The following is a 20989-nucleotide window of genomic DNA, read 5'->3' as shown; positions in this document are numbered from 1 at the left end:
CGAGCGAAGAAATATGATCATGGGTGGAGTTTTCCCACATACGGTTTGGAGGTTTCATTTGCTTTCAGAAATGTGAAAAGTTGTGTCTGTTAAATTTCCCCTTTCGAAAATATTTGTTTACTAAATGTCAAACACATACTTTGGTTGCTTACTCCATATCTCGTATGTGACTTGGTACTGAGAATACGGACGGTAATTCTAGTGTGCAGCGAGCTTATGGCAGAAGTGAGAAAAGAATAACTATGCTTATTGTGCTTGGGGGCCATGGCGTAAGTTATGCTCCTGAGACACTTGGGGGACGGACCTAGAACTTGGGGGAAGGGGACAATCATCAGGAAGGTTTTCCTGAGGAAGCAGTGCTTCCTGAAAGCACTTTCCTGAAGCAGTATTTCTCGAAAATTTATTTTGTGTGTTTGAAAACTGTGTCATTAGATGCAGACACATTTAGAATATTTACTTTTTAGTGCATTTTACATTTGTTGTTACATACTAACCTTTCTCATCCCTGATGATGCTTTTTTCTTCGTTTGTTTTTTATTTTATCTTAAAATATATTTTACCACATCATCTTCCTCAAGAACCGTGAGTGTTATTTCTGGGTTAGACTGTTTGCTTCATAATTTATGTGTATTCACTTCATTCTCAAAATGGTACTATGGGATAGATACTATTGTTTTCTCTATTTTAGAGATGAGGGGTGGTGAGGCACCACTTTAATTTAGTAGAACATGTATCAGTAAACTGGAATCAGCAAGATCCGCCTCAGACACCCTTGCCCTGGAGCCTGTACCCCTCTGCATATTAATACCAATGTCGATATTATAAATTCTATCGATACTTTTGGACTGTATCACATCACTAAGGTAGTATACATCACCGTAGCCACCAGGTTTTTAAACGTTTGTATTTGTCTTGCTTATCTTTTTTTAAATTCTTTTACTTTCAACCTCTCTTGGTTCCTGTGTTTCAGGTATGCTTCTTAGAAACAGTATGTTGTTGGATTAAAAAAAAGCCACTGGCGCAACGTGTCTTTGCAGTGTGATGTTCAGTGTTGTGAAAATCAATTGTAACTGTTGCTGTACTTGAATGTATTTCTACCACCTTATTTTGGCTTTTTGCTTCTGCTTTTTCTGTGTGCCTTTTATTCTTCCTTCTGCTTGATTAAATCTCTTTAAAAATATATGTGCTCCCTCCGCCATCCAGTGTGAAACATATTGCCTATTTTCTTTTCTGTTGTAGGGATTATCGTTATAATTTTTCACGCGTATTTACAAAAGTCAAACGTAACTGAGCATCTTGATCTGTCTTCTTTGGTATGTTAGTCCGATGGGGCTGCCAGCACAGAGTACCGCAGGGTGAGTGGCTTAAGCAACAGAAGTTAATTCTTTCACAGATCTGGAGATGGGACGTCCAAGGTCAAGGTGCCACAGGGTTGGTTTCTGGTGAGGCCTGTCTGTCTCACTTGCAGGATGGCTCCCCAATGGCCACATCCTCACCTGACCTTTCTTCTGGGCACGTGGGGGGGAGAGATTGATCTCCATGTCTCTTTGTCTTCTTACAAGGACACCAGTCCTAGGGGATCAGGGTCCACCCTTAATGCCTCATTTAACCTTAATTACCACCTCAAACACCTTCTCTCTAAATGTAGTCACACTGGAGGTTGAGGCTTTCACATAAGAATTCTGAGAGGCGCTATTCAGTCCATAACACTTGGCATAATGTAAGTGATCCTCGGCACCCTGTATCCTACGTTTTAGTTCTGCCTCTTCCTTAACTTTAGTATTATCTTAAAAAAAATTTTTTTTTTAATGTGGTCGATGTATTTTTAGATTTTTCCCATGTTTGCCATTTGTTTCCCCTCTTACCATGCCTTCCTGTATTTCTTTCCTCTGTGGCCTTAGTTCCTTTTGCTTTGACACACATTCTCTAGTTATTAGATGATTTTTAATGGGGGGGGGGGTGTTGGTGGTAATGTGCTTTAATTTTTTCTTTGTCTGAAAATGTTTTAATTTTGCTTTTTCTCTTGTTGGATATTTTAGTTTGAGCTACAATTTTCTTTCGGCACCTTGAACATATTCTGCACTCCATTTTCCATTTTCCCTTATTAAGAAGTTTCCTTTCTGCTTCCAGACTCATCTGTTGTCTTTCTTGCTACTGGTATGCTCCTAGGTGATGTAATTTTACACTATCCTGTGTCAGTTAGTAGATTTCTTTTTAAAAGAAATTTTGGGGGAATTATTGTCTTCCTTGAATCTGAATTTTTAATCCATTCTGGAAAATTCTCAGGTACTATACCTTAGAATTCTTTCATCATTCTCTCCTCTCCTGAAATTTTAATCAAATGTATGTTAGACCTCCTTTCCATCTATCACATTGTAAAATTTATATTTAATATTTTAATCACTTTTCATTTCTGGACTACATTGTGGGTATCCAAATCTTTCAGTGTACAAATACAGTCTATAATTTTATCTCATGTGCTTAATGCAACTAATGAGTTTTTAATTTCAATAGTATATTTTAATTCCTGGAAGATCTCCTTTCTTATATGTCAAATCTGACCGGTTCCTTTTTTAAAAATTTATTTATTTATTTTGAGAGAGAGAGAGAGAGAGAAAGAGCACAAGTAGGGGAGGGCAGAGAGAGAGGAGAAAGAGAATCCCAAGCAGATTCTGCACTGACATTCCGCACCCCCCCACCCCCCCCACCCCCCATGATGTGGGAATTGAACTCAGGAACCGTGAGATCATGATCTGAGCTGAAACCAAGAGTCAGATGCTTTACCGACTGAGCCACCCAGGTGCCCCCTGACTGGTTCCTTTTAATATTACCTCATTTCTTTCTTACATATGTGTTTCCACTTTTTATTTCTTTAATTTTTTTTAATGTTTTACCATATTCCCAACCCTAAATCTGAAATTCATGGGGACCAGATTTTTGTCTGTGATGTTTCTGCTTAATCTTGTTCATTATTTTTGTCTTCTTATGTTTTGTATCTTTGGATTGTGAGTTTGAATTTCTCAGGTTTTTGTCTTTAAGAATCCTGTAATTCCAGAGTCCATCCAGAGAAGAGTTATACTGCCTTCAAAAGACAGCGATTTGGAACCATTTTTCCTATTTTAATTTCTTCACTTTGGGCTTATACCCTATTGTTAGTGTAAATTTGAAAGCCATAATTTTATGTAGCAAACCTGTGGTTTATGAATTCTCAGGAAGGTTTTTTTTTTTTGGGGGTCTGTTTTTCTTTTTCTTTCTATAAGCTAGGAAAAGAGAGATAAATTTCCTTGTCATCTTTCTTTGCTGACTAGTGGATTTTTCTCCAGTATCTGCTTCTACTGAGATTTTAGCATTTTTAGGCTTTATGTGGTGGTGGTGTTGGGTTGGGGGAGGGAGTCTCCTATTTTAACACAGGGTCCAACACTTGATTTTTAATTCTGCCTGGCCTTTAAAACCCAAACCTCTGCATTTTTATGTAGCATTTCTAGTTTTGAACTGGAAAAATTTAAGACTTCTTACATTGCCGTATCGTAGGAAGTGGAATTCTCTAGAGATTAGTGTTTCGATCACTTTCCTAAATATTCTATAATATAATATTCTGTAATATTATTGAGTGTCAAATACTGTTAAATTATCTCATAGTAGAGAATTTATGTTAAAATAAAAATAGAGATATAGTAAAAATTTTACAAATGTCTTCATATGCAGTGAGTCTTTTTTTGTTTGTTTGTTTAAAGCTCAGAATAGATAATGTTAACCTTACAGGAAAAATATTATTAGGCAATATAGGGTTAGTGAAATCTGAAGCATTTTCAAAGTATTTTTGCCTTCACACTCTGACTTTATACTTTGTTGGTGAATATGGAGACATTGTCACAACAGAAAAAAGCATGTCTTTATACTGAGTGCAAACCATCGAAGTCTCAAAAGCTCAGGCCAAGGGTAGTAACGTCCTCAACAGCAATAACAAAAATGGTAACAACAAAGAAGAGGAGGAAGAGGAAGGATGGGTCAAGGGCTCCTAATTTGGTCCAAGCATCCTTCTAAGCATCAAAGCCCCCCCCCCAAAAAAGGAGGCAGAAATGTGTTCTTCAGCTACAAAACCAAGAGCCAGTCCTACAAATAAAGCACTTCTTTCCTACCCACTTTCCAAGTGACTCCTACAATAATAGAGCCTCACAGTCTGGCTTTATTGATTTGAAGTTAACTTCTAGAATGTCAAATGTACTCATATTTAGAAGCATTCCAAAGCCGATAGAAATTGTGTTAGATTTCCTAGTACTTTGGATTACCCATATCATCTTAATGCAGGGGACTGTGACTTTGGTTTGTGTTTATATTTTTCTGTTTCACATTTAAAAATACTAATAATAAATCTAAAAAGGCAGAATCTTTTCCCCTTTGAAGTATTAAAAAATATGTAGGCTTTCAAAATGGGAATGTTTGTGAAAGCGATAAGAAACTAATTCCTTATTTTCTCCAGAGGGAAAAACAAATCTTTCAAATATCAAAATATTTTTTAAATGTGAGAGATTAACCATGTCCTTTATCAAAGCTGTGCAATTAAACAGGATCCTAATAATAATAGTAGAGTTGCCATTATTGAGAACCTCCTCCAGTAAATGTGCTGGGTACTTTCTGTATAATATTTAATGTTCACAAAAACTACAGAAACAGGGAATTCTTATTTTTTCAGAAATAGGGGACTATTAACCTTGTTTTAAAATGAAACTGAAGTTAAGAAGTTAAGGGGGGGCAAGGAAACGGGAAATGCGGGGGGTGTTGGTCAAATGATACAAAGTTGCAGTGTAGGAGGAGTGAGTCTAGAAATCCAATGTATAACATGAAGACTGTAGTTAATCATATTGTATTGTGTACTGGAAATTTGCTAAGAGAATAGACTGTGAGTTCTCTCACCACACACACAAAAATGGTAACTATGTGAAAAGTGGATATGTGAACTAGCTTTACTGTAGTAACCATTTCACTGTGTATATGTACGTGAAAACATCATGTTTTACACATTAAATACATACATTTTTTATTAAAAAATGATAAATTACAAAAGAAAAGGATCAGATTGGTGACCTTTTCAAGAACACATACGTACGTAACTAATATGAAGCAGACTGGGATTCCAGCCATTTCTAGTATTCTGCCGCCCACACTCCTGACCAATTAGATTCATTTTACAAAATATTGCATTATTCCATTGTAATTAACAGACTGCTTATACTTACGAAGAAGAATCAAGAAAACAATGCTATTTTATTTTGTGAAAGTATGAATGTGTCTATTTTATGTATTAGATACAGTGGCAGGCTTTGGTCCTAAGAAATTAAGGTTATCAAATGTAAGAGTTTTATTTTGTATTTTGTACTCTTGCTATGTATGAATACACAACTACGTCTTAAAAGACTTAATATTTTTAAAAAGACATAAAAGAGTCAAATTATTCAGTTTGGTAATTCTGCTCTTTTTTTTAATGGTTGCCTCCAGGCAACTATGGCTTTTTAAATTATATTATACAATTTGATTTGCAAATGGATAACTATCCCAATTTTTCAAGACACCTAGTCTGCTTCTCTGGTTTTCTTTTATCCTCTATGGTCTTACAATTTTCTTCATTACTATTAAAAGAGACTCAGAAATATGTCCACTATCTTTTAAGTTTCTGCTAATTTTTTTTATAAACACAGTTAACATATCTTACGATTTTTATAGGAAGATAGGAGATCCACAGATAAGTTTATTTGGAAATAATTGATCTTGCTAAGGCAATAAGTTTTTTATAAATATCAAGTTTTTATAATATACCAAGGTTTATAATATATATGAGGTTATACTAAGGTTTATAATACACTAAGGCTTATATAAGGTTTTAAATATTCTAAATTATTACTCTAGCTAAGTGGTCTACTAAATTATATGAAATTAATCGTAATTAAATAAAATCAATCCAATTAGTAAGGGCATTTAAAAAAAGTTATTTCCTTTTCCTAATCTATGATACCATATTTTATAAAACATTATAACATACTTTGCATTTAGAAAACTAAGACATTAGAGGGAAAGAAAGACCTTGGAAGTTTTTTGTTTTTTGTTTTTGTTTTTGTTTTTTTAAAATTCCTGTTAGAGGCACCTAGGTGGCTCAGTCGGTTAAGCTTTTGACTTCGGCTCAGTTGGTGATCTCATGGCTCTGTGAGTTCGATCCCCACATAGGGTTCTGTGCTGTCAGTGCAGAGCCTGCTTCTATCCTGTCTCCCTCTCTCTCTGCCCCTCCCCTGCGCACACATGTACTTTCTTCTGCCAGAAATAAACATTAAAAATTCTTTTAATTAAGAAAATCTTGGGGCGCCTGGGTGGCTCAGTCGGTTGAGCGTCCATCTGCAACTCAGGTCATGATCTCACAGCTCGTGAGTTTGAGCCCCGTGTCAGGCTCTGTGCTGATAGTTTGGAGCCTGGAGCCTGCTTCGGATTCTGTGCCTCCCTCTCTCTCTGCCTCAACCCACTCGCATTCTATCTCTGTCTCTCTCAAAAATAAATAAGCATTAAAGAAAATCTTGTTAATTCATTTTATCAAATAAATAAGACTCCTGATCAGGTTGTAACATGATCAGACGAGTGTGTGTGTGTGTGTGTGTGTGTGTGTGTGTGTGTATACACATATACATATGTGTGTATATACATATATATATACACATATATATGTGTGTGTGTATGTGTGTATATATATATATATATTTTTTTTTTTTTTTTGAGACAGAGAGATAGAGTAAAGTACAAGTGGGGAGGGGGCAGAGAGAGAGATAATCCCAATCAGGCTTCACTCTTAGCACAGAGACTAACGCGGAACTTGATGCGGGGCTTGATCGCATGACCACAAGATCATGACCTGAGCAGAAATCAAGAGTTGATGCTCAACCGACTGAGCCACCCAGGTGCCCCCAGACTAATATTATTAAAAGAGATCAGGTGGGCTTCGTGCTGGAGGCAGATTGGGAGTGAGTGGTGGGGAGCTCTGCCAGCCAGGGCTCAGGTGGCGAAGGACAGACTTACAGGACTGTTTAAAAGGGGGACTGACACGATGTGACCGGTGCACTTCAGGGAGCGAGGATAGAGGTGCCGGGGAGACTCTGGTTGTTTAGTGTGTGCAACATTTTATTTTAAATTTTTTTTTTCAACGTTTTTTATTTATTTTTGGGACAGAGAGAGACATAGCATGAACAGGGGAGGGGCAGAGAGAGAGGGAGACACAGAATCGGAAACAGGCTCCAGGCTCTGAGCCATCAGCCCAGAGCCCGACGCGGGGCTCGAACCCACGGACCGCGAGATCGTGACCTGGCTGAAGTCGGACGCTTAACCGACTGCGCCACCCAGGCGCCCCTAGTGTGTGCAACATTTTAGATGAAACGGCAGTGAAGGCTTTTTGAGTGACCACTAAGAGAGGGACGATGATCGAATACCAACTGGGATCAAGAATAACATATGTTGAGTTGTGAACGTGTGTGACACATTGGAACAGAGAATTTTAAGAAGCTTCTGGATACATCAGTCCTGAGCTTAGAGGAAAAACCTGCAGTGGAGATTCACTGGAGAGATAGTCATCGAGTAGGTAGTTGAAGCAATGGGTTGGCTAGGATGATTTTTTTCCTTTTTTTTTTTTTTTTTTTTTTTAATTTTTTTTTTTTTCAACGTTTATTTATTTATTTTTGGGACAGAGAGAGACAGAGCATGAACGGGGGAGGGACAGAGAGAGAGGGAGACACAGAATCGGAAACAGGCTCCAGGCTCCGAGCCATCAGCCCAGAGCCCGACGCGGGGCTCGAACTCACGGACTGCGAGATCGTGACCTGGCTGAAGTCGGACGCTCAACCGACTGCGCCACCCAGGCGCCCCTCCTTTTTTTTTTTTAATGTTTGTTTATTATTTTTTTTTTTTTGAGAGAGAGAGAGAGAGAGAGAGAGAGAGAGAGAGAGAGAGAGAGAGAGCCTGAACAGGGGAGGATCAGAGAGAGAGGGAGACACAGAATCCGAAGCAGGCTCCAGGCTCTGAGCTGTTAGTACAGAGCCCGACAGGGGGCTTGAACCCATGAACCGTGAGATCATGACCTGAGCCAAAGTAAGAAGCTTAACCAATTGAGCCACTCAGGTGCCCTTCTCATTTTTTAATTGAAGTATAGTTAACATACAGTGTGATATTAGTTTCAGGTGTTCAGTAGAGTGATTCAACAATTCTGCACATTACTCGGTACTCATCACAGTACGTGTACTCTTAACCCCCTTTATCTATTACGCCCATCCCTCCACCCAAGTCGCCTTGCCGTCTCTACCAGTTTGTTGTCTATATTTAAGAGTCTGTTTTTTGTTTGTCTGTTTGTTTTGTTTCGTAAGTCCCACATATGAATGAAATAGTATGATATTTGTATTTATCTGTCTGACTTACTTCACTTAGCATTATACCCTGTAGGTCCATACATGTTGTTGCAGATGGCAGGCTTTTTTATGGCTGAGTAATTCCAGTGTGTGTGTGTGTGTGTGTGTGTGTGTGTGTGTGTGATCTTTATCCATTCATCTATCGGTGGACACTTGGTTTGCCACCATATCTTGGCTATTGTAAATAATGTTGCAGTAAACATAGAGGTGCATGTTTTGTTTTGAATTAGTGTTTTCTTTTCTTTTCTTAGACACACAGTAGTATGATTCCTAGATCAAAGGGTGGTTCTGTTTTTAATTTTTTGAAGAACTTCCATACTGATTTCCACAGTGGCTGCACCAGTTTGCATTCCCACCAACAGTGCACAGGGATTCCTTTTTCTCCACATCTTCACCAACACTTGTTGTCTCTTATCTTTTTAATTTTAGCCATTATGCCAAGTGTAAGGTGATATCTCATCATGGTTTTGACTTATATTTCCCTGATGATTAGTGATGTTTAGCATCTTTTCACATGTCTGTTCGCCATTTGTATGTGTTCTTTGGGAAAATGTATGTTCAGATCCTCTGCTCATTTTTTGGGTAGGACCACTTTTGTGCAGAGACTACCAAGAAAACAGACCTAGCCCAGGACAAACTGATGGACTCCTACATTTATATACCAAGTAGAAGACAAGAAATCAGCAAAGGAGGTTAAAGTAAGATTGCTAGAAAAGCATAAAGAAAACCCTGGATAGTATAACACTGTGTGAGCTGAGAAAGGAAATATTCAAGAAGAGAGAGTGGCCTCTCGGACTCTTCAGATGTTTGCATTATATTTACTCCTACGGATAGGTAGTGATGTTAAATAATTAAAACAAGTATATTCATGTTTCTGAGCTTATCTTCCTGATGAGATTTTAATATTCTTGAAGACAAAAATAATGTAGTTTTGAGTCTTTAATAAATAGAAGAATGACTGAAATAATTTAAACCATTTGGAATAAAAGAAACGATGATGATGACACTTTCTAGATCTCTGGTATATACCAGAGACCACAGTTTTCTAGGCACTTAATTCATGTGTATGTCCCAATTAATAATTCACAACAGCCTCCTATACTGGAGTATCATAATTTTCTCTATACATAAAGAGACAAGGAGCAGGGCATTTAATTAATTTACCTAAGGTCAAAAAGAGATAGAGACAAAATCCTTAGCCGTGTATGTTATACTCATTCATTATATATGAAAAAAAACAGAAAAATAAACATACATGTAATAAATAGATAACTTACTAAATTTAAAAAGCCTACATATTATATTAAATAATTTACATAGTTAAAATCAGCTCAAAAATGATCTCCAAAGAAATCAGCCTTCACTAGTATACTGCTACTTTAAAATAAGCTTCTAGAATCACTACAGTCTCTCCGCTTGCCCACTTCTTAGGTGCTCCTTCAACACTCCAGTTTGCCATCCACACCCACCTCTATAGCTCTCCCATGTTTCCCACTAATCTAAATGGTAAACCCATGTCAAAGCCTCCGTCTTCACATAATTTGGTCGTGTGATCACTCACACTCACCAGTGATGGTGATGACCATTCCTTCACCTCGTTGATATCATTTCTTGGTTTCTCTTTTACTTCTTTCCAGATTTTCTTCACTGGTTTATTTTTCTGATACCACCCATGGTACATAGATGATTTCTAGAGTCCAACCTTGGGTTTCTTTGCTTAGCATACTATCCAATTTCTTCACTCAATTTCTGCTACTTCTGGAACATAATTACTCCCAGAGCTTTTTCAAACTCTGATCTCTCCCCTGATATCCAGACATTAGTGTTAACCTGTAGATTGAACATTTTACCTTAGATATCTCCTGGCTACTTCAGTCTTGGAAAGGTCAGTTTTGAGCTGGTCAAAACCCACCCACGACACTCTCCAGTCCCCTTTCATCCTGCTCCTTAAAGGCCGGATGCTCTTTCTGTGTCCCCTCTGTTGGGAGAGTCAAAAGCATTCATCAAGTTGCTCAGCCATAAATCTAAGAGTCATTCTAGCAGTGGCTCTCTGTGCATGGTCCTTGTTTCCAGTGCATCAGCCAGTTCTGCCATATCTTCCTGGAAAGTATCTTTCATCTATTTCCTCTATGTTAGCTTTATTGACATATTCTGGATAAGAGTTTGGAGCTTCTTCAGTGTCTCTATTATAAGACAGTCCCTACTTCTGGTCTTCCCTCTGCCAGCCTATTCTCATTTCTATCAGAGAGAGAATAACGTGACACAAAATGATCGCATCATTTTCTTGCTCATAGTCCTTCATTGTCTGTTTGCTTCTCCAACAGACAATCATAGACCCTCAGCAGGAGTCTGAGTCTCCTGGCATTTACATTCCAGTAATAGTAGAAATGACTGTAACTGCTTATACAATATCTCAGATGGCAATAAGGGTTATGAAGAAAAATGGGTCGGGTAAAGAGGGCAGAGCACTAAGAGCGGGGAGTGTTATCCCACCCACGGCCAGCAAAGACCTCTTGGATGAGACCACTGCAGCACAGCCCCAAAGGACATGAAGACGCAAGGTTAAACATCCCCTCATTCAAGAACAAAAAGCCAAACCTCCAAACCTCCATTCAATTACCATTCACCTGACAAATGCAGAGAGGTCCACAGGTCTGGAGTCTGATATAGATGATGTTGTAAAGGTTATCTTCAGTCTATTAAGCAGTAATTTTTGTTTCCACACTGACAACAGACACCTTGTATCTTGAACATCTCCTAAGATTAGTGGGCTGGTAAACTTTATGGCATATCAGTTTCTCAACAAATATAATTTTTTAATAAATTCATAGAGAAGACAATATTACTGAGATCACGAAACTGAAAGAGATCAGATGGGCTTCATGCTGGAGGTAGATTGGAAGTGAGTGGTGGGGAAGCTATGATAGTTGGGGCTCAGGTGGTAAAGAATAGATTTACAGGATTATTTAAAAGGGGGGACTGACACAATGTGATTGGCATGAAAGAGAAGAAACACACACACACACTTATGGAAGTAAATAAATAAACCAAACCAGACAAATATCTTCCTTCCTCCATCCTTCCATCCTTCTTTCCTTCCTTCTTTTGATACTCAAAATATTTTTAATGCCCAAATTATTTATTTAGTACTCAAATTGTATAGGTTTGAGCAGTAGAAACCTACTTCAGGCTGGCTCCTGTGTCATTCTTTGATATGGGGTGTCATTTTTTTTAACATAGTTGACATACAGTGCTGGGTTAGTTTCAGGTATACAACTTAGTGATTTGACAAGTGTGTACCTTACCCTGTGCTCACTACAAGTGTAACCACTATTTGTCCCATACAATGCTATTTCAATACTGTTAGCTATATTCCCCCTGTGGTCTCTTTCATCCCTATGATTCATTTCATAATGAAGCCTCTCTCTCCCACTCCCCTTTACCCATTTTTCCCAGTCCTTCACACCCCTCCCCTTTGGAAACCACCAGTTTGTTTTCTGTATTTGTGGGTTTGTTTCTGCTTTTCTGTTTGTTTGTTTGTTCATTCATTTGTTTTGTTTTTTAGATTCCATATATAAGTGAAATCATATCATTTTTGTCTTTCTGTGTCAGACTTATTTCACTTAGAATAATGTCCTCCGGGTCCATCCATGTTGTCATAAATGGCAAGATCTCATTTTCTTGTTTGTTTGTTTCAAGTTTTTATTTAAATTTCATGTCAGTAACATACAGGGTGCATTAGTTTCAGGTGTAGAATTTACCGATTTGACAACTCTATACATTATTCGGTGCTCATCACGATGAGTGTACTCCTTAATCCCCATCACTTACATAACCCATCCCCCTGTCTACCTCCCTTCCAGCAACCCTCAGTTTGTTATCTACAGTTAAGAGTCTGTTTCTTGGTTTGCTTCTCTCTTTTGTTTTCCCCCAATGTTCATTTTTTGTTGTTGTTTCTTAAACTCCACATATGAGTGAAATCATATGATATTTGTCTTTCTCTGATCAACTTACTGATCTCTTTCATGCCAATACTCTGTAGATCAGTCTATGTCATTGCAAATGGCAAGATTTCATTCATTTTCTGGCTGAGTGATATTCCATTATATATATAAAAATATATGTATATATAAGTATATATTCATATATATATATATATATATATATATATGTACATATATACATACGCCACTTCTTCTGTATTCATTCATCGATTGATAGACACTTAGGTTGCTTCCGTATCTATTGTAAGTAATACTTCAATGAACATAGGGGTGCATATATCTTTGAATTAATGTTTTGTTCTCTTTGAGTAAATTCCCAGTAATGGAATTACTAGGTCATATGGTATTTCGATTTTTTAATTTTTTGAGGAACCTCCATACTGTCTTCCATAGGGGCTGCACCAATTTGCACTCCCTACCAACAGTGCATGAAGGTTCCTTTTTCTCTACACTCTTACCAACACTTGTTATTTATTGTCTTTCTGAATTTAGCCATTCTGAGCACTTCTTTAATTTCTGGTGCAGTAAAGTGTTACAGGATCCCATTGTACTTTCCCTGACCCAGCTCTGGAATCAGCCATTTCTCCAAGAAGTTGTGCTTTTATTCAGTAGAGCATCTAAGATCCGAACGAGTCAGGTACTCACTGCTTCTGGAGGTAACCCTTCTCCCGGACCGTCTTCAGGGGATGGTAGGAACCATCTGTATATTGAGCACATACACAAATGCAGCTAGATTTATTTCTGTAACTAGCTGTATCATACTGAAAAGCACAAGGGCACTCCAAGAGAGTCCATTCCAGTCCAAACCCACAAGATCCATTCAAGATTTTACACTTTTCATCTGCACCCTCCTTTCCTGACAGTGAGAACCTGGCTCCCGCTCTCCTTGATACATTTGTTTGCTCGGGTAACCTGTCCTGTAGTCAGTCTCCCAGCCATGCTGGGTGGATAGGGTGTCTGGCTGTCTCTGGGCACAGGCATCAGCCACCACTGAGCTCACTCTCTGCCCACTCGAGCACCCTGCCGGTTTGGACTCCAGCCCTCACCTGGAATGATTCAGCCCTCCGTGAATGATTCAGGAAGGTTGGGTGAACAGGAGAGACAAGTAGATGTTTTGCACAGTCATCCTAGATGATAGTGGAAGGAAGACCAAAGTGTCTTTTTTAGCATCCTTACCACCAGCCTCTCCCTGACTTCCCAAACTTCCCACCTTTCAAACAAGTATAAGTAGAGGAGTCTCATATATGTGCAGCTTTAGATCATGTCCAGTTTCAACCCTGTTCCCCGTCGTTTGCTTTTTCTGTCCCATCGAGTTAACATCGTAACTTACAACAGTTTAGATGGCCATGTTAATGTCAAAACTAATATCAGTATGTGTTTTCACTGATGTATTAATGAATTAAAATTTTAAAACCGTAAAAAAATAAAGAAAAATTTTAAACCTTGCAAATATAGGTTTGTCAGCAGGAATAATAAAATACTGTGAGCGGACTTCAGATCAGGTGTGAAGATTCACATGTGAGGTCTTGAAACGCAAATCTCCAGTGTGCCAGTTGGGTTACATAGTGGTAAAGACCCTCAAAAGAGGACAAGTTTCCCATTTCACTGGCAGAGATATAATTGGCCCTGCGGGGTAACAATTACTGTGGGTGTCACCCTGCCAGACCATGGAGCCCAGCAATGACCCATGTGCAAACAGTGCATTTTTTTTATTCCAAATTCATAGATATTTAAAGTTCTGGGCCAAAATAAACAGAAGTTAATCTCTTCGTTCTGTATAATCTTTCTGTTAACTTGGCAGATGTCAATTAAGTTTAACTCTCTATCCATTTTATATCTATTCATTTCTGACCCCCCCAAATCCCAGCTGCAAATGTATATCTCCAAACAGCCCTGCTCTTAATCTACTGAGTAGGTTAATCCCTGAGCTTCAGAGTGGCTAATACACTGAAAGTATCGCAGGTACTAATACACTAGTGTTTTTACCGAAATTATGTTTGTACGGAAGGGCAACAAATACAGAAAATAAACAATAACGTTCTCGACCGCTGCATAAAAACTAGCTCAAAATGTAGTGGCTCAACACATTAAGAGCTTATTCTCTCTTCTTTGTTTGTGGGCCAATAATTCAGGAGCAAGTTGGCTGGGAAGTTCCAGCCTCAAGTTCTTTGGTTCCTGCAGCCTCAGTCGTCTGAAGGCTTGACTAGGATTGCAAGGTCTGCTTCAAGATGGCTTGCTCACGTGACTGGCAAGTTGATGCTGGCCGTTAGGCCTTATTTCCTCTCCACATGGGGGCCTCTCCGTCCGGCTGCTTGAGGTTCCGCAGGGCATAGGGTCTGGCTTCCCTAGAGCAAGTGATCCAAGAGACCGAGGTAAAGGCTCTTAGTGCGTTTTCTTACTAAGCCTTGCAAGTTACACACACACTGTCACTTTTGCAACATTCTATTTGTCACCGGATTCAGTGTGGGGGGCAACTACATAGGCTATGAATAGCAGGAGGTGATTTACAGCTAACTTGGAGGTCAGTTACCATGGTTTTCCCTCTGGGACACAGAGGTTCGTGTCTCTTCCACATAAAAAAGCACACTTACTTCCTCCAAAGGCCCTTTAAAGTTCGCTTCTGTTTAGAGGATCTGCTCCAAGTCCAGTAACTTGTCATCTAAGTCATGTTCGTACCAAAATGAACCTCTTAGTGAAGTCTTAGAACAGAGGGAGTTATTCAAGTACAGCTTCTCATCTGAAGACCTGGCAACAGGTTTTGTGCCATCCACACACTCAGCATATGAAAGTCAAGTAGGCATAGAGTAACCACTTCAGACCCTTTGACTCCAGAGGGAGAAATAAGCTGTACGCAGAAGCACGTGGTCCATGGTGGTTCTAAAGTCCGATCAGGTACATGTTGGTAGTTCCTGGATTAGGACACAGTTCTGATATTTCCTGGAAGTGATTTTTCATGGCTCAGACATAGCTTCATTCTGTACTCTCTCTGTGCCTTTTAATCCAAGCTGGTGGTGGTACCACAGGTGCAGTTCTCTCATCAACCGTTCCGATGAGCGTTGTTCTGGTTTACTCCGGTGGGTAAATGCCACATCCACAATTGGATAGAGAGAAGCTTTTTGTTTGTTGGTTTTACGTTACACTTCTGCTAACATGTTAAGGGAAAAATGCCCTTAACCTCATTAAAACCCTTACTTTTTAACTCAGAGGATCTGTAAGACATGCCAGTCAGCTGCCTAGACGTTCTGTAGTCTCACTGAGTGGTCCTTTGAGGCACTACCTAATCCATTTTGGAGATCTGACCGTGAATTTCACAGTCACACCTCATTGTCATCTTTATCTTATTTTTTATTAGTAGTTGATCTTTTTTCTTTAAAGTTTATTTAATTTATTTTGAGAGAGAGAGAGAGAACGCAAGAGCAGGAGACGGGCAGAGAGAGAGGGAGAGAGAGAGTCCCAAGCAGGCTCCACGCTGTCAGCACAGAGCCTGGCTCGGGGCTTGAACTCAAAAACTGTGATCCCATGACCTGAGCCAAAATCAAGAGTTGGAGGCTTACCCGAATGAGCCACCCAGATGCCCCTGGTAGTTTGCCTGGAAGAGACTAGAAATGAGAAAACACTTTATTTTCAAGTCGATCAAGTCCTGCTTTCTTCATATTTAATGTGCTTTTTTAAAGTTTTTTTTTTTGCCTCTTCTTCTTCCCCTTTTATTGTAAGTAGAAGATGTTCAGTTTTCTCTGCCTGAAGTGTCCTTAGCTAGGTTAAACAATTCACTATGTATAAATTTTCCTTTCCAGATTATCATGATTTATCAGACCTTCCACTGCAACAGAGCCAGCATGCAGTTTTCCGTCATCACCAGTCGCATTTATTCCTCGCTTTCTTTTTTTTACATTTTTTTTAACGTTTATTTATTTTTGAGACAGAGAGAGACAGAGCATGAACAGGGGAGGGGCAGAGAGAGAGGGAGACACAGAATCGGAAACAGGCTCCAGGCTCTGAGCTGTCAGCACAGAGCCCGACGCGGGGCTCGAACTCACGGACTGTGAGATCATGACCTGAGCCGAAGTCAGACACTCAACCGACCAAGCCACCCAGGCGTCCCTATTCCTCGCTTTCTTTGACGCCATTACTGACGACCTCCTCGAGAGCCGCGAGGCTTGGGCTCTTAGCCCTCTCCAGGCCTGTCCAGCTCCCTTGTACCTTTTGATCCCTCAGTTACCCACATCTTTAGGTTTTTGTTACAATTCCCTCCCAGGACCAGATCTATTATTAGGTATTCATTATTGCATAAACAAATCACCCCCAAATTTAATAGCTTAACACCATGCTTTAGTATTTCCCATGGGCCTCTCCACAAGACTCCTCCTGGTGTGATCAGTTAGCAGTCTCAGAGACCAAGCCGGATGCTAGCATCAGAAGTCACACACGGCCACCTCTTCCTAGCTCTCCACTGACCACGGAGTCAGCACTAATTCAGTGTAGAAGGAGACTATGAATGGGTATGGACACCAGAGGCAAGGATTAATGGACTTCCTCTTGGAAACGTTAAAGGTGATGTAAGGAAAGGAAAAAAAAAAAAACCCTAAATTTTCAATGGATATATAGTAACCTGTCCTATAATATCCTCTCCTAGAACGTATCCCATGTGAAAAAGTGCAAGGCCTTCACAATTTCAAACTCCAGAATTTGGGCCAAACGGAACATTGTTGTGAGTGACTGATGAAGTCTTGTTTTTTGAACTTAATTATGTCCAGTTCATAGCACTGTGTGTGTTACACAGCTGCCTTGTTTCAGAGAAGCTCTTGTTCTCACAAACAGATCTGCTCATTTTGAAACATTGCAAAGCTAGTGTGGATATTTCAAGACTCCCAAGTACTCAAAAACCAGAACCAAATGATCGTCTTGTTAAGAGTAGTCAATAAAGTTACAGCTGGATGTTTTCTCTCTGCTAAATTTAGACATTACACTCCATTCAATTTTCTCTTGATTAAACAGATTGAAAATCATATGTATGCATACAACTAGTCTAAATGGACCACTTGCTTAAGATCAGCAGTTTTCTGAGGAGACTAACTCAAAGCCAAAGGAAAAAAATGTGACTTAGGGAAAAAATATATATGCTGTATGTTTGACTTCGCAGTACAGCCTTCTAGGTGTTGTTTTTTAAGCCAAGAAATTTAAGTGTAATCCTGTTTTTACCTACTACTGTGTTGATGGAAGACGATGTACAGCCGCGTGATTAACTCTTAAAGGGAATTCAAATGATAATGATTAGCCTTTAAATAGCATAACTCATTAATAATGGAAGAAAGAAGGTTTCTCTGGTCCTGAACTGCTATTACTAGTCAAACGGGACATTTAAAAACAAATCACTTCATTGTCAATTTTCGGGAAAATTTCTATTGGAGTCTCACTTTTGTCCACTTAGTGACACGTCGTGATTGCAACCCATTCTGTATGAATTGTTTTCTTTCTATAGATATAATATTAGATTGAAATGAATATGATAGAAACTTCAGAATTTCAAGCAGACAAATTAGTACAGTTTGAATTTGCTCTGGCAGGTACATTTGGTGTGAGGAACGGCATGAAAAGTAGATGATTTTTGAGACTTTCTGTAGATACTTAATGGGATAGAGAAATATTTTTTCCTGTGTCCTACAAATTTAAAACGCATCATAAGAATTATGCATGTGCTATTGAAAAGGCATTTAGGTAACTGGTGTTGATTTTTTAAAGTTATTTTGTAAGAAAAATTTTAATATCTGATTTTAGACTTGGTATATGTATGTCCTATTCCTTAATAGAAACAGTAGCATTTACTTTTCTGATGTTTTGCTGTTGATTCTCTTTTTAGTTTCGTTTCTTATCATTTATCGTCCCTATACTCTATTAGGTATATAAGATGGCTATTCAGAGCAAAGTGGCTGAATCTTGTGCCTAATTTTATTTCTTTCTAATGTTTCCTTGGATTACAAATTGAGAAATCATTTGTAATGCAAGTGTCTCTTTGGGTTGAGTTAGGCATTAATCCATAAAAGAAATCCACCGTAATAAATAATAGTTTAACTTCTTGAGCTCTGAATCACAGGCCTCTAGGGAATTAAGAAAAAAGAAGTAAATACTAACGGCATAAAAGGAAGGCCGTGGGATAGTTGTGAAAAGCCTAAAGTTATAACGTTTTCATCTCTGAAGAGAGTCAGGTGAGGAAGTATAGCGGTGAGCCTTCGAGAGCGGAGGGACAGAAAGATGTGACCAAGAGAGAAAGAAGATGTCACAGAGACAATATGAGGGATGGTAGCCCCTGAGAGAAACATTCACCCAGGTTCAGCCCTTCCTTCTTCCCTTGAAATAATATCTCTTTCTCCAAAGAGCCCATTCTTCTGCATTGACTATGACATCAGCAAGGATCAACCAGACAGGATGGCCGTGGCAGGGAAAACACCCGGAGGAAATTGCGTGAAGCGTGTAGTACACAGAATGTAACTTTCTCACTTCTTCCCTCTCGCAGGTTTTCTGAACCACATGAGTAACTCCAGTCACTCCGTCCTTCAGCCTTCGTTCCAAGGATGCATGCAGCTTGTCCAAGTGGATGACCAATTGGTGAATTTATACGAAGTGGCCCAGAGGAGGCCGGGGAGTTTTGCGAATGTCAGCATCGACATGTGCGCCATCATAGACAGGTACGCTCTTTCTGTCCTACCCCAAACTTGCCTACACTTTCTAAATTCACGTTTTTGTCGTTGGCGAGAGAAACACACGTGCACACACACCCTGTAAGAGGTGAGGCGAGAGGAGCCACCCGTCATGCCGATGGCGTATTTGTGATTTTAGCGGTGACATTTATATCGGGACGTGGATAAATATATAAATATGTGGCAGAACAGTCTGTTATCACACAAACCTCCCTCAGCAGACACGATTACTATGCAGGTAGTTTTGCAAACAACAGCTGAGTTATAAAGGGGCTCAGTTTATTTTTACTTTTGCTTCCTACTCCCACAAACAGAAATGTCCCCTTCTCTCCTTGTCTTGGTCACAACTCATCCTCAGCATATTGTCCCCTCTCAAGCCCTTTCCTGAGGGACAGAAGCTTTAAAAAATGTTGGCAGGCAGTATGGGAATTTACTGAAGCAGAATATTTAATGTAATTGAGCCTCCTTATAAAATATACTGAAATAGTGCAAAATCTAATCTGTATTCGTTTTTGCAAATCTGGGGAGGAGCTTTTTTATAAAAACTTAGTTGACTTCTCACAGAGTAGAAAGATACAGCTCTTACATGAAATATTATGACATCATTGCATACATTTACTTTAATGTACTTCTAAAAAGTGCCTTTAATTCCAGCATATAAAAATATTCCTTTGAGATGTTTTGTCCTTAAAGAAACTATATCTGACTTTGTGTTGAATTTAACCTGGTGAATTTAGGTGATTTTCTACACTACTTTCAAAGTTTTTATGATAGGGCTATCCTATTCTGAAAAATAATTTTATTAATTTTGTGTTTTGGAAGATGGAAGTTTTAGAAGTCTCCGTCTGTCTCCAACAAAGTGTAGACCATCAGTCTCTAATTTTATTTTCATTTAAGAGGAGATCCTTGGGGAAGTCATTCAAAGACACATAATGAATCTTAAAAATATGTAAAATCATCTGTAGTGAAGTAAGTTTGCTTCTATATAATCTCAATAAAATAATATCTGCGTGAATGGTAAATTACAGTTTAAATGTAACATTTAAAAGACATCTAGAATGTAACATTTTAAAGCCTTAACATCTTTATAATAAGACTTGATGACATAGCACAGTTCTTATTTCTATTACATATTTGCAAATAGTCATCCTGATAGCCTAAACAATTTATATTTAAACACAACAGTGAACAATTTTAATGGAAATATATTCCCAATTTTTGAACTATCAGCGATGTAATAGCTATTATTTCTGCCTAAAGCAAGTGGTAGCAACAATCAGAAAAACTGAAAGATGACTGTTTTAAGACCAGACTTTGTGATGTTTGATATTTATCCATAAATTTTTATTAATTGTTTTCCATACAGGAAGATTTTCCTTCTTAGCAATAGGTAGACAGAATATTGAGTTATTTTAGTACCTTGTCCATTTTCCATGTCAGTAGCTTTAATGTTACAATAATCTCTGTCAATAATACCCAAGTTAGTCCACTCAGCTTTTGTAAACAGCCTAGATTTTATGGTTATGTTGCCATTTTGCTTCAAATAGCGTGTGTCCCGGGCACTATATTTAAGTTGTTTGCTACTAAAGAAGTATGGGTGATATGTTGAGGCTTTAATGTTTTACTTCCATGGAGAGAGAAAGTGCTAAATTGGCTCCAAAAGAATGAATGAGATTTTTTGTAAATGAAGGGAATGGAAAATGGCACCTCTGATGGAGGTAAATACACAAGAAAAGGTGAAGAATTGGGACTTCAAATTTCAGTTTTTGTCAGATACAGGAATATACAGATTTTTTTTTTTGCCAAAATGGGTCAGTCTCATTGTCCATATTGCCAAGTGTTCTGTAGCTGATGGAGT

At 38.7% G+C, this 20989-nt stretch overlaps 1 protein-coding gene across 1 annotated transcript in view; it reads left to right on the top strand.

Annotated features, from left to right (window-relative positions):
* CNTNAP2 (contactin associated protein 2) overlaps positions 1 to 20989 on the top strand; it is a 1972370-nt gene that overhangs the window by 1116373 nt on the left and 835008 nt on the right. Inside the window, exon 10 of the mRNA XM_058723957.1 lies at positions 18948 to 19119. Within this exon, the coding sequence (XP_058579940.1) occupies positions 18948 to 19119 (172 nt within the window). The remainder of the gene's footprint in view (positions 1 to 18947; positions 19120 to 20989) is intronic.

The sequence above is a fragment of the Neofelis nebulosa genome, chromosome 4, assembly GCF_028018385.1.
Source record: "Neofelis nebulosa isolate mNeoNeb1 chromosome 4, mNeoNeb1.pri, whole genome shotgun sequence".
In the NCBI taxonomy this organism is placed as follows: domain Eukaryota; kingdom Metazoa; phylum Chordata; class Mammalia; order Carnivora; family Felidae; genus Neofelis; species Neofelis nebulosa.
This window is presented reverse-complemented; position numbering and strand designations above follow the sequence as displayed.